The sequence below is a fragment of the Triturus cristatus genome, chromosome 2_2 (assembly GCF_964204655.1).
Source record: "Triturus cristatus chromosome 2_2, aTriCri1.1, whole genome shotgun sequence".
NCBI lineage: Eukaryota > Metazoa > Chordata > Amphibia > Caudata > Salamandridae > Triturus > Triturus cristatus.
The window spans coordinates 918636331-918649604 of record NC_140582.1 but is presented as its reverse complement, the minus strand read 5'-3'; the positions used below and the strand labels follow the sequence as shown (position 1 = coordinate 918649604).

Below are 13274 nucleotides of genomic sequence, written 5' to 3'. Positions count from 1 at the left end.
GTGCAGGTTAATACAGGGGTCCAGGAACATTGCTGATGGTCAAAGACACATTTTACGCGGCGTACCATGGCCTGAATGGGTGATGGCTAGTTAATCTTTCATAGAAACATTATTAAAGGTAGATGCCACACTTGCACTGCTTTGACAACAGAGGCAGTAAAAGTGCAGCAAAATCTGGAGTATTACAGTTTCTACTGAAAAGCAAATTATTTGCTTCAGTGGTGTTTAATCCGTTATAATAGTTTTAAACTGAAAAGTCAAACTCTAAGCATAGTTGCACTGGAACTGTGCAGATATAGTTCTTAATAAAGTTGGGATTGGGTAAAATATATATGTTGTGGAACAACTCACTTGTCTGTTGTCAGAAGCTGGCTCTGTATGTGATATTATCAATAGGTGGTAATACCGTGCACAGAATCCTTGGGTTCCCCAAAAGTGTACATGGCTCAATGCAACACCCAAGGTGCTCTATTAGAGGTAGTGTGGACGCGCAGCCTTAGGCCTAACACAGAGAAGTGTAAGCCATTTACTGCACACACATGATCAATAATGGATGCACAACTCTAGAAGGAGATCCAGACCAATTTTATAAAATGATACTTTGTATTTTATTGTAAGACCCAGGTATTGGTAATCATGTACAAACATTTATAATTAAAAATACTTTTCACTTTGAAAACTCGACACTGAGAAACCTCTTCACACAGTCCAGTGTTATCCTATGCAGAAAACATTATTGTGGTTAAACAGGTAAGTATTTAACTTACAATCCCTGTCTTCTGAGCCAAAAGTCAACAAGGGCCAGGGGGTCATGTAAGTACCCAAACAGCACCATACTGGCACAAGGGCGGCCGGGTGCAGATGTCAAATTCGGAGGTCTACCCAATGCTTTCCAATGGAGACAAGGGGTGCCTGGATCCGCACTGTTTGCTGGTAAGTAGATCGGTTGCATGGGCCAAGCGTTCGGGGATAGGTTAAGCACCGGGGGGAAGGGGAGCACACAGCAGCACCAAACATACACCACCAGCAGCACAGGGGTGGCTGGATGCAGAGTAAAAATTCTACGTCGGGTGCCCAATGCTTTTCAATAGGGTTTCTCTTTTTGACAAAGAGCCTGCAGGCATGGCACCAGAGAATGATAGAGGAAGATCGACGTCAGCAGAGGTTAGTTGGGATGTAGGGGGTCGAAGGGGTACCATCGGTTCAGCTCACCAAGCCCCAGGGGCTTCGGGTGCAGAGGTTTCTTTGGACATCAGAATCTTCTTACTGGAGCCAGTTGCTGACGGGGAGAGTCTCTGGAGTCACACTGCAGGCGCTGTCGTGGAGGGCAGTAGAGGTTAGCCAACACTGGACACAAGGTCAGGAATTCCGGAGAGACTTCACTGCACAGGTGAGCCACTCAGATTTGGGCCTTGGGTGTTTGGTGCAGAGTGGGCTGGGGACACGAATCTGCCTGGATACGGAGTCTTTAGAGTCGGTCTCTTCTGAACAGGTCCGCTATCCTCTAGAGATTGGAGTCTTTATTGAAGGCAACAGTCCTCCCAGGGGATTTGGAGGTTGCTGTTGCAAAACAGGTCACATGGTTGTCGAAGCTGGAGACAGGCCGGCAAGGCTGGGGGCCAAGGCAGTTGTCGTCTTCTGCCTTCTACTGCAGGGTGTCTTCTCTCATCTTAGGTCATCACAGATCTGATATCCAAGTCTGGGGCAGCCACCTAAATAGTAAATTTAGTAGGTGTTTTAGGGGAGTACCAGGTAGGGCCAATGGGCACCATACCTGGGGCGACTACACCCTCTATTATGCCACCCTGCTGTGTGTGGGGGCATAGACCTAGTCATGATTGGAGGGTTCCCCTATGCTCAAGATGGCGGGGACTGAAAGTTGTGCTTCACCTCGCTTCCCCCCCACCTTAGGGGTGAGGTTGGCAAAGGTGGCCACACCTCCTATCTTTTTTTAATTTCCGACCGATGTTCCTGCTCAAAGTGGGGGTGTAAACCAGGGGCTGCTATCTGTTGCTGGCAGCAGAGGCTGGGGATCGCATTACTAAGGCAGCATGCCTTTGAAGCTTCCCTCTTCAAGCACTGGCCAATCCTGGGTGAAGAGACATGACTCCTGTCCCCAGGATGTGCTTCTTCCTGGTCCTAGAGAGCAGTTGCTCTCTACCCAGGGGTCCAGAAACCTGTCTGGTGGTGACTGGCTGCCTACAGCTGGTCAGGGACCACAATAGGGTGGGTAGGGATTATGGGGCACCTCTATGGTTCCCTCTGAGTACATAGTACAATAAATCCCACACTGGCATCAGTGTGGGTTTATTGAAAGTAGTAGTTTGGTACCAAACACTCCTGTATTTAGTGAAGCCATCGTGATGCTGTGGAACTTGAATTGTCGAGTTCCCAACCCATGTACTCTCTATGGTTTAACTGGCACTTACAATATTAGGAAATGGTGCCCCGATATTGTAGGGGCATATTTGATAATGCAGATATGCCCTCACCTGTAGTATAGCCATTTTAAATTTAATGCTTCCAAAACAGAAAAACTCACGTGTGACGACTGGAAAAATTATGACCCACTCGCCCCCTGGCCTCATGATCTGGGAACACGCCCTAAAGTATCGAAGGAAGTAAGAAACCTCGGAATGAGCATGGACTCCAAGCTATCAATGAATGCCCAAGTGGACAAACTAGCAAGATCAACCTTTATTACTATAAAAACTCTGCAACGCATCTTCTTCCCATCTGTTAAATACATATATCACCTTCCTTATTCATTTATATACCTTCCATGTACTTATGTATCTATATATGTATTAATTTGCTTCTAATTCAGCATATCCAATGCACTTCCCTATTTCTCACCCTATACCACTTTCAGTATATCCTCTACCTCAACTGTCTTACTCATCTCAAACCTCATTCTACTACTCTTTCCAATGTACTACCCTATTTCTCACCCTATACCTCTACCAATACATCTCCTAGCTCCACTCTCATTCATCCCAAAACCCATACCACTTCTATGATCCCCCAAAATAACTATTTCTAGACTCTTCCCTCCTCTATTCCTCCTGGCATCATCTTACAGCTCTTTTGCTATTCAGATCTCCCAAACAAGCCTTTCTAAACCCTTCCCTCTGACTCTTCCCGCTCCACCTTCCCTTTACTCATCCAAACCCCCTCCTACTGCTATGAATTCCAAGAAAGTAGAGCAGAAAAAATAAATTCTAGAGCCTTTCCTCTTGCGTACCACCACTATTCCTTTTCAATCCAAATAACAGACTAACACATCCACAGCTCAAATCACTTCCATATTTCACTTTACTAATTCACCACTAATCCTTTGTGGGCTCAGGAGTAGCGTGCTACTTGCCGTAAAAGCACTTTGACGCCTCATCAGGAGTAGTAAGCGCTATATAAATGCAATTACAATACAATACAGTACAATAGTGCACTCTGCCTTAGGGCTCTGAGACCTGCTAGAGGGGTGATTTACCTATGCTGCCGGACAGTGCTAGCTGGCATGGCACCCAGGCATGGCGCCATGTCGACTTTTGTTGTTTTGTCCGTCACTGGGCCAAGCAGGCTGCAAGGACAGTGGCAGTGGCATGTTCCCATTTAGGGGTGACCCTCTTCAGCTCTCTGACCCTAGGTACCCAGAGTATCATTTACTAGGGACTTAAAGAATGCAGAAGTACTAATTGGTAGTTTGTTTCATGGAAGAAGCACTTGCACTGGGGGCCTGGTCGTCAGGGACCCTGTGCACTACATCAAAACCAGGCAAAAAGTGAGGGGCTTACCATGCAAAAGAGCCACTTTCTCACATCTGTTCTTACATCATAAGATGTAAAAAGTTTCTACCTGATAGGGATGAGTACTTCGAATTTGATTCTGACTTAAATTTGAAGCTAAATGTTAAGTAATGAAAAGTGAAGTTGTTTTTCAGAAGCCCTGTGATACTTTCTAGTTTGACCACACCTGCTACAAAGAAATAACGTCACTCCGAGAAGAGGCCTGAAATATAGTTTTTTCTTATGCCGATTTTATAATTTGCACCCAAATTAGTGTGACTTAGTTATGCACTTGCAGGAATATGTCAGACTCTCTAATGGGAAAAAATTCTTTGTGAATTAGGCCTTTAATGTTCAATACTCCAAGACCTGGGAAGTGATTTGCTTATGCAGGATTCAAGGCGGCCTGATGAGTGGTTTATCCATGTAGCAATGAGTTCTGAAAACAGACATATAGATTGTTATTCTGCAGAACTTCATTTTGTTATTTAGAAATGATTGCTTGATGTTTTTTTCACATTCTTAGACTCTTAGACTAACATTTTCTTTTCCTGCAGTATGTATTGCTTCAGGGACAAAAGTTGCACTGTTCAATAGGCTTCGATCCCAAACTGTTAGCACGAGATACCTGCATGTGGAAGGAGGAAACTTTCATGCAAGTTCACAGCAGTGGGGCGCGTTTTATATTCATCTCTGTAAGTATGCATAAATGCAGCCTTATTTAGTTTTAAAGACTAGTGCTCCCCATTTGGTGTTATTTTTACTCATGAGTGCTGTAGTGGTAAAATATCAATCTGTGCAGCTCCCATAGGACCACATTGTGGTTTGTAAATTGAGGGCCACATTGTGTTTTATGGAACACCCAAATTAATCAAAGGACAGTTTGCTACTAGGTGACTAGCAGAATTAATGAATAAGCAAAACTGTGGACTGGGGAACTCATATTCCGTACTTTGGGGTGGAAGGTGGAGTGTTGTCTTCATAAATGTTTTATGTTCTGGTACCAAAATTCCTCTTGCAAGTGAAGGAATCCGGATGCGCCCCAGTTCACATTTCTTATACTCTTAAGTTAATTGTAATTGCCATCAAAGCATATCTTTCTGCCCCTAGTCAAAATAGTCACTGAATAAAAGGATTTCTGCTGTTGCTGTCTAGTTTCAATATAATGTTTCTGAAATTCTAAAGTCTTTGGTATCAAAGTGACTAGGGTAGATGGAGGAGTTTTTCAAAAGACAAGCTTAGTCATCCAAATGCTCTAAATATGGATGATATGCATTTGCCTTATGACAAGCAGTTAATCACTGCTCATGTGAGAGCTTGTGTTTATCTTTATTTTTGCAGTGGATGATGAAGAATCGGAAGGAGAGGAATTCACAGTTCGAGATGGCTATATCCACTATGGGCAGACGGTCAAACTTGTGTGTTCAGTTACAGGCATGGCACTTCCAAGACTGGTATGAATCGATTGATTCCTTGGCTTGTTTAGATATTTAAAAGCACAACTTAGTTGATATATCTAGGGTGATATATGTGTGATATTGAGTACTGTGTATTAGATTATTAGGTTGCTGCTTGTGATAGTTTGAGGTGATATTATGTGTCATCCAGGAATGCATTCTGAAGGCTAGTGAGTATATTCCACTAGACAGCTACATTGTCCTGAATTAGCTCCGACAGGCCCTGGAGTCAAAGGGGAAAGAGCGAGAAAGAAATGGGAACGAAATGTTGATGTTTCTCTGTTGGCAGCAGCCGTTCTCCATCTTGCATTCAACATTTATACAAAAAGATGCGCAGTGTCATGTTTGCTGAAAGGGATTGCAATCATTCTTACACTTAACTAGTTCGGATTTTCACAGTCCTTATTGAAAAGTCAATACAGTTAATGTTTGCAAACATTAATTGGAAAACAAACGCAGAGGAAACTTTTTAACAAAGGTCACAAGACTTAACTTGCCCATGGAATCCAATAGGCATCACCGTTGGTTGGAGCTACTGCACCCTAAGAGTACACATAAGCTGCCACTAGCCACAATCTTCACTTTTGGTTGTCTTTCAAACCCTGCCGCATCACATATATGGTGTTTGGTATGGGACAGACTTTGTACTCTGAGTGCAAGCTTAGAATTACTGGTGGTTTGAGTGAACAGGACTATGGCTTTAATACGTATAAATTTCATCTCACCGGGATCTCTGCCTAAGGCCTTATCCACAATAAATAACTAATATAGCTGCAAGTGCCCCCTGACACTAAGAAAATATATTCAGGACTAAGTGCTCTTAACTCAACATCAATTAACATTCAATCAGCATTAGATAAAAAAAAATGGAAGAGTAATAATTTTGTTTTAAAACACGAACATTTCCGAAAATATACAAATTTTGTTCCCCTGTAAAAACGTTCTAGTCTACATAAACTCAATATCATGGGAAAAATGTAGACTAAAAATAGGGTTATGTAAAAAAAAAAAAAAAAAAAAGTCTTCTGAAAAGATAAAATTTTAAAAACGTGGCTACAAACATGAAAAATTGAGTGATTTGCATTGGGGCATCCCACTGCTAAAGTAGAGAAGAGCATTATTAGGGGCCAAGATCATCATTTCCTTCCTTTGGACTCGCCTGCTTAATATGTATCTTGAGATGATTAAAAAAAAAAAAAGTAAAAGTGCATTTTATTGCACAATGGAAAACTATTAGCAGAAACATTCTGCTGGATACTTATTCATGTGATTCCCCAGCGTTTGACTATTTCAGGTGCCAGACTGTATCCAGAAACTTTTCCATAGCTCTTAAACACCATCTCCATATTGCCAGAAGTGATGTCACGAGATTCTTAAAGATCCCACCCTGTCATGAAGACGTCATTTCCCATTTTCTGCGCCTTCAATGCAGATCTGGAGCACTCTTTTTGACAGTCCTGTTGGCAGTTCTTTAGATTTTACTCATCTCAAACTTAAATGGTGTAGTGCACAAATAAGCCTTCCCCTGCCCCTCCAAGCGTTCAGGGTTTAAACCATACAGAGACGGAGGGTCATATGTCGACCACTGACCCGTACAGCATCTGCCTTTGGTGCCTTTGCATCCTTTGCCTTGATCATGACTCCAGCTCTTGTGAGCTGACCAAAGTATATATCCTTTGACCAGCCAGGAGTGGGAGGCTAAGCTCTTCATGGCCAGGACTCACCCAGGCAAACAATTATCCTGGCCTTGCTCGAGTCACCAGGGAACAGCCCTAAAGTCCAGGAAAAGAAGGCAGAAACATACAAATTAGAGGAGACAGAACAGAGACCAATGTGAAAAAAGGTATCTCCAACCTAAAACAAGTCATTGTCAGAGACAGAACTAGTTCAGCCGTTTATTTGGGCAAGAAAGTGTTTATGGCAGGCAGTCTGACTCTGACGTTCCTAAATGCTACCTGCACCTCTGGCTCATAAATGGGCCCAAGTTGGGAATGAAGGCCAACCATTTCTAGTTTCCACTGGAGCAGCAAAAGCGGTAAGAATAGCCACTCCACATGAGTTGCAGGAATTATGCATTTTCAGATGGTGGAAGAGATCCTTGACCTGGGTTTCACCTGTTTTTTCCGGTGCAATGGGCTGCGGCAAATGTGATGGTCCAGGGCATCTACATCTGTAGCAATTTATCCACACAGGTCCTTCCAGTCCTATGGTCCTCAGCCCATTTCCCTTGGATTAGGTCACCCATCCTGGTAGTACAGCTTTCTGTAGTCAGGTAGTTCTTCCGTCATCATGCTGGTTAAGCAGCAAGCCAATTCCATAGGCTTTTCAGGACCACGCAGAGGTTTCATTCCTGGTTCAAGCATCTTGTTACGCTCAAACATGTTGACTATATGTTGAAAAAAGTTTTCTGGATGTATGTGAGTAAGACTTCTATTCCTGTAGTAGCCATGGTGGCTTGCCCTCAACACACCCATGAGTCTGCAGCTTTCAAATGTTCAAGAGGTCTACCAATCTTGTAGGAGCATATTTCGGCTTTTGCTGTCTGGGACATGGCACATCTGGTGACAACCTGTGGTATATCAAACTGGGAGGAGTAGGGTCTCCGCTCCTCTGTCAGGAAGCCCTGCAAGTCCGGTCTTAGGCTCACCAGCATGAGGTTCGACTGGTAGCAAACCACCCGGCTCTCCTAACCCCAGATGTGACCGCCTCAGTCAGTATCATCTTGCTGACCACGAGGGGCATCTCCTACTGGAGATAGTTCAGAACATCTTTGTCTAGTGGGACACCCATCAGGTGGATGTTCGGTGCCCTCAAGTATCTGATGCCAGGAGCTTTGGAGGACACGTTTTGGTTGAAGTGGGATTTTCCTCTTCACTATATGTTTCCTCCGACAATATTTGATTCCTCTGATTCTGAGGAAGATTTGCCCTAAGGGGGGGCCCAAGTTATCTTCATTGTGCTGGATTGGCCAAGAATGGGCAAAAAGAAAAGATCAATTTCCTGTGTACGGCCGCCTTTCCTATTCCTGACTCCTGGAAGCACACAGGCTCCCAGACTCCCCTGAGTCCTAAGACGGCCGGCCCAACCGTCATGCACACTTATGGTGCCCACCACTCCTCCTCCCTGCTGGCTGCTGCTGTCCATCAGGATAGCATAGCCCCGTCCCGGCTCAGTATTGAAAAATAAAATATCTGAAAGAAATATGGAATGATAATTCCTTACCTTAGAATTACCCCCAGGTGTCAGACTGGATCCGGAAAGCTTTCGTCAGCAGTACCCCTGCGCGTCGTTAGGTGGCGTCATGCGGCTCCGCGTCCGTCGTTGGCTTCGTGGTCGCCGAGATGATGTCACGGCAGCTACTTAACCGCCGCCCTCGCGCGCTGACGTCAATTCTTACTTTTTCCGCTCAAGCAAGCGCAGATCCGGAAAGAACAAGTACACCCAGTCACTTTTTGACTGAGTTTTTTTAGGCCTTTTGTCTCACTTTTTTCGAGTCGATCGACTCCTGCTGTTGAAGGGATGCCCGGCTTTAAGAACTGTGGAGACTGTCACCGCTTGATGTCAGTGACCGACCCACACCATGTGTGTCTCCACTGCCTGGGGTGCGGCCACGACTCGAAGTCGTGCCCCGACTGCCGGGCCATGGCGCCGAGGACTTTGCGGGAGCAGTCCGGAAAGCTGCTGGAAGTCCGGCAGGCGGCTCCGCGCCCCTCAAGTTCCCGGTCCCGTGGGAGGTTGAAGGACCGGTCACAGAGCCGTCACCATCGTTCCTCTGGATCTAAGTCTCACTCGGGGTCAGGTAAGTCGAAGCATTCCAAAAAGAAGTCGAAGAAGCGTCGTCGCTCCTCGACTTCTCCTCACCCGTCCTTTCTGGGTCCGTTGGCGATACCTGCTTACATGCAAGAGTTTCTTGCTGCCATGGCCTGACTCTTTGGACCGTCTGGCACCGCCGGTGCACCTTCTGGGCCCCGCGGGCCCGACTGGGGGTCCTGCTTTCCCATCGCCGGTGGCTTCAGCCCTGGCGCCGCCGTCGGCTCCGGCGCCGCAGGACCCCCTGGATCCGGGCTCGGATCCCAGGTGACACCGGTTGACCTCATAACACCTCCACCGGTGTTGACCCCTCCTCCAGCAACACCTCCGACGTTGTCCGGTGCCACTGCTGACCCGTTGCCCTGAAATGGACACAGCTCCGGATCGGCGATGCTGATGGGGTCTTTTTACCCCTATGTCTGTCCTCCTTATTTTCAGCCAGTTTCACACACTTCGGATGAGGGGGAGGACTGGGAGGGGTCTGAGGACCCTCACACACAACAGTGTGATTATGATCCGGACTGGGCAGAGGATTTGGGTGATGCCAGTGGTCTTGACACCTCACCTGACCTTGGCATGCTGTCTCCTCCTACCGTGGCTACGGAGGAGGGAGCCAGTTACGCAGCCGAGGCCCTCCACCTTGATCTCCCTACAGTCGCCGTCAGGACTAATCTCCTGACAGAAGTGCTTCAGCCGGCGGCAACTTTTTCGGAGCCCTTGCTGCCTTTTTAATGACGCACTTTCTGACGTTCTTTTGGGCACTTGGTCCAGGCCCAACACAGGGGCTCCTGTGGACAGGAACGTGGCCAGACGCCATCGCCCGGCTCCGGGCGACCTCCTCTTTCTCTCCCAACACCCTACTCCCAAGGGCTTGGTTGTTCAAGCCTCTGCTTTCCAGAGCGCGTTCCCCTACGCACCTCTGGATAGGGAATCCAAGAAGCTGGAGCATCTGCCAGCTTAGGGCTGCGGTCGATGAACACCGCATGCCTCATGGACCGTTAGTTCCACTCCGTGTGGGATACGGTTGTGCAGGTGCTGCCAAACTGTCCGGAAGAGGCACGGACCGTACTGTCCCAAGCTATAGCAGCTGGAAGAGACGCAGCAAAGTTCACTATTCGTTGTGGGCTTGATACCGCCAACTCGCTGGGCAGGGCGATTTCCACAACGGTGGCGCTTCGGCGCCACGCCTGGCTGAGGACAACTGGCTTCTCAGGGGATGTCCAGAACACTTTGATGGACATGCCCTTTGATGGCATTCGCCTTTTTGGCAATAAAGCGGATAGTGTATTGGAGCGCTTTTAGGACTCACAGGCTACGGCCAAGTCCTTGGGCCTGTCGGCCACACGCCCTCCTCCGCCTTCCGCTTTTTGCTCCTTTCATGGCTACGGAAGGGGTGCCCCAACAGGTTTGTTCCAGAGCCACAGGCCTGAGCAGCAACATCCTCAGCGTGGACTTCCCTTCCAGCCATGCCACCCTCCAGACTTACCCTCCAGCCATGCCACCTCAGTACCACCGCATGTCAGGGGACCATCTTGCGCTTCTTTAGCAGGAAGTCACAGCCTCCTTGGCCAAGGGTGCCATCAAGCGCGTTCCTGGGCCAGAAAAAGGTCATGGTTGTTATTCCCACTACTTTCTGGTCCCCAAGAATGACTAGGGTCTGTGTCCTATCTTAGACCTTTGGAATGTCAATCGCTTCCTCCGGAAGGAGAAGTTCAAGATGCTCACTTGCTCAGGTCTTGTCTGCCCTAGACCTGCAAGACTGGATGGTAGTGTTGGACTTGCAGGACGCTTATTCTAATATCCCCGTCCTGCCGGCCCACCGGCGTTGCCTGCGGTTCATGGTAGGCCACGAGCACTTTCAGTTCACCGTGCTCCCTTTTGGCCTTACCAGCGCCCCTCGGGTGTTCACGAAAGTGATGGCAGTGGTGCAGCTCATCTGAGCAGATCAGAGGTTCCAGTCTTCCCTATCTCAACGACTGGTTGTTGAAGGTGGGCTCGCCCCAGGCAGTCGTCTCCCACCTCCAGACTACGGCCGACCTCCTTCATTTGCTGGGGTTCTCCATCAACGTGCCAAAGTCGCACCTGATTCCCTCTCAGAAACTCCTCTTCATCGGAGCGGTTCTGGACTCGGCGCTGTTTTGGGTTTATCCTCCCGAGCAGTGAGTCCGGAATATTCAGGCTATGAATCCGATCTTTCAGCCTCTATCCCGGGTTTCAGTCAGGATGACCCTCCGGCTACTGGGCCTGATGACCACCTGCATCCTGTTAGTGTATCATGCCAGATGGCATGTGCGGGCTCTGCAGTGGGACCTGAAGTTCCAGTGGGCACAGCGTCAGGGCAACCTGTCCAATCACGTCCAGATCTCGGAGGGCACTGCACGACAATTGCAGTGGTGGCTCACGAATCGCGATTGGGTCAATGGCAGATCCCTCTCCCTTCCCCAACCGGAATACTCAGTTGTCACGGACGCGTCCCTTCTGGGATGGGGCGGCCTCATGAGAGAGGCGGAGATCAGAGGACTCTGGTCTCTGGCAGAGTCCCGGCTTCATATCAACCTTCTGGAGCTTCGGGCGATCTGACTTGCACTGAAGGCATTCCATCCCTCTGTCAAGGGGAGAGTGGTGCAGGTGTTCACAAACAGCACCACTGCCATGTGGTACTGCAATAAACAGGGTGGGGTGGGGTCGTGGAACCTATGTCAAGCCATGTCAAGAGGCGCTGCGCATTTCCCTGGTGGTTCAACACCTGGCAGGTTCTTTGAATGCCATGGCGGACGAGCTCAACCGCAGGTGCATGATGGATCACGAATGGCGTCTGAACCCAGACGTGGCGCAAGCAGTGGGGAGAGCCTTGGTTAGATCTATTCGCCACCAAAGAGAACGTGCAATCTCATCAGTACTGCGCGTTGGAATTTCCAAGGCGGCACTCGCTAGGCGACGCCTTTCATCGCGAGTGAAGTTGCGATCTACTATACGCCTTTCCGCCTAAACCACTTCTACCCAGAGTGCTGAAGAAGATCAAGCTTGACCGGGCCCAAGTCATTCTTGTTGCTCTGGACTGTGCTTGAAGAGTATGGTATCCCGAGCTACTCAGCATGGCTATCGATCACCCGATCCGACTGCCTCTTCGGCAGGATCTTCTGTCGCAGCAACAGGGAACGGTCCTCCACCCGAACCTGTCCAGCCTCCACCTCCTTGCGTGGAGTTTGAGCGGCGGCAGTTGACGTCTTTTGATCTGCCTCCCGAAGTTTGTGATGTAATCTTGGCAGCCAGGCGTCCCTCCACAAAGACGGTATACACCTGCATGTGGAATAAGTTTGTGGCATGGTGCACAGCAAAGGCTGTGGATCCCCTTTCTGCTCCTCTTTCAGAGGTCCTTCTATTCCTCCTTTCTTTGGCCCAGCAGGGCTCTGCTCTGGGCACTATCAAGGGCTATCTCTCGGCCATTTCAGCCTTTTTACGGCTGCCAGATCAGCCGTCCCCTGTTGTAAATAGATTCTTAAAAGGCATTACTCATCTTTTCCCTCCTGTTCCTTTCATAATGCCTCAGTGGGACTTGAACCTGGTTCTGATGTGTGCTCCTTTTGAGCCACTTCACAACTGTCCTCTTTGTCTTCTCACTTTAAAGACCGCTTTCCTGGTGGCCATCACCTCTGCCAGAAGAGTGAGTGAGCTCCAGGCTCTTTCTTCTAAACCTCCTTTTCTCTCTGTCCATCCGGACAATGTGGTTCGAAGGACTCGTCCATCTTTTCTGCCAAAGGTTGTCACTGCCTTTCACATCGGGCAGACCATCACTTTGCCCACCTTCTTTCCGCCTCCGCATCCCTCAAAAGAGGAAGAGAGGCTCCACCGTCTGGACCCAAAACATGCGCTCTCATTATACCTGAACCGCACACAACAGTTCCGGGTGGATGAACAGCTCTTTGTCGGCTACGTGGGCGCCAAGAAAGGTCGGGCCGTGCACAAGCGGAACATCTCTCGGTGGGTCGTTCTGTGCATAAAGGCTTGTTATTCTTTGGCTAAAAAGGAGCCTCCGGAGGGTCTACCAGGGCAACAGCAGCCACTACTGCTTTGGGACATCTGTCAGGCAGCTACGTGGGCCTCGCTGCACACGCTCACCAAGCATTACTGCCTGGACAGCCAAGTCCGGAGAGACGGCTTCTTTGGCCGTTCTGTTCTCCAGGACATTCTGGTGTGATCTTGGTTTGCAGACCCACCACCA

At 48.4% G+C, this 13274-nt stretch overlaps 1 protein-coding gene across 1 annotated transcript in view; it reads left to right on the top strand.

The window, feature by feature from the left end:
- RBPJ (recombination signal binding protein for immunoglobulin kappa J region) overlaps nucleotides 1-13274 on the top strand; it is a 237082-nt gene that overhangs the window by 139739 nt on the left and 84069 nt on the right. The window contains exons 6-7 of the mRNA XM_085642306.1: nucleotides 4343-4480; nucleotides 5127-5239. Of these exons, the coding sequence (XP_085498432.1) occupies nucleotides 4343-4480; nucleotides 5127-5239 (251 nt within the window). The remainder of the gene's footprint in view (nucleotides 1-4342; nucleotides 4481-5126; nucleotides 5240-13274) is intronic.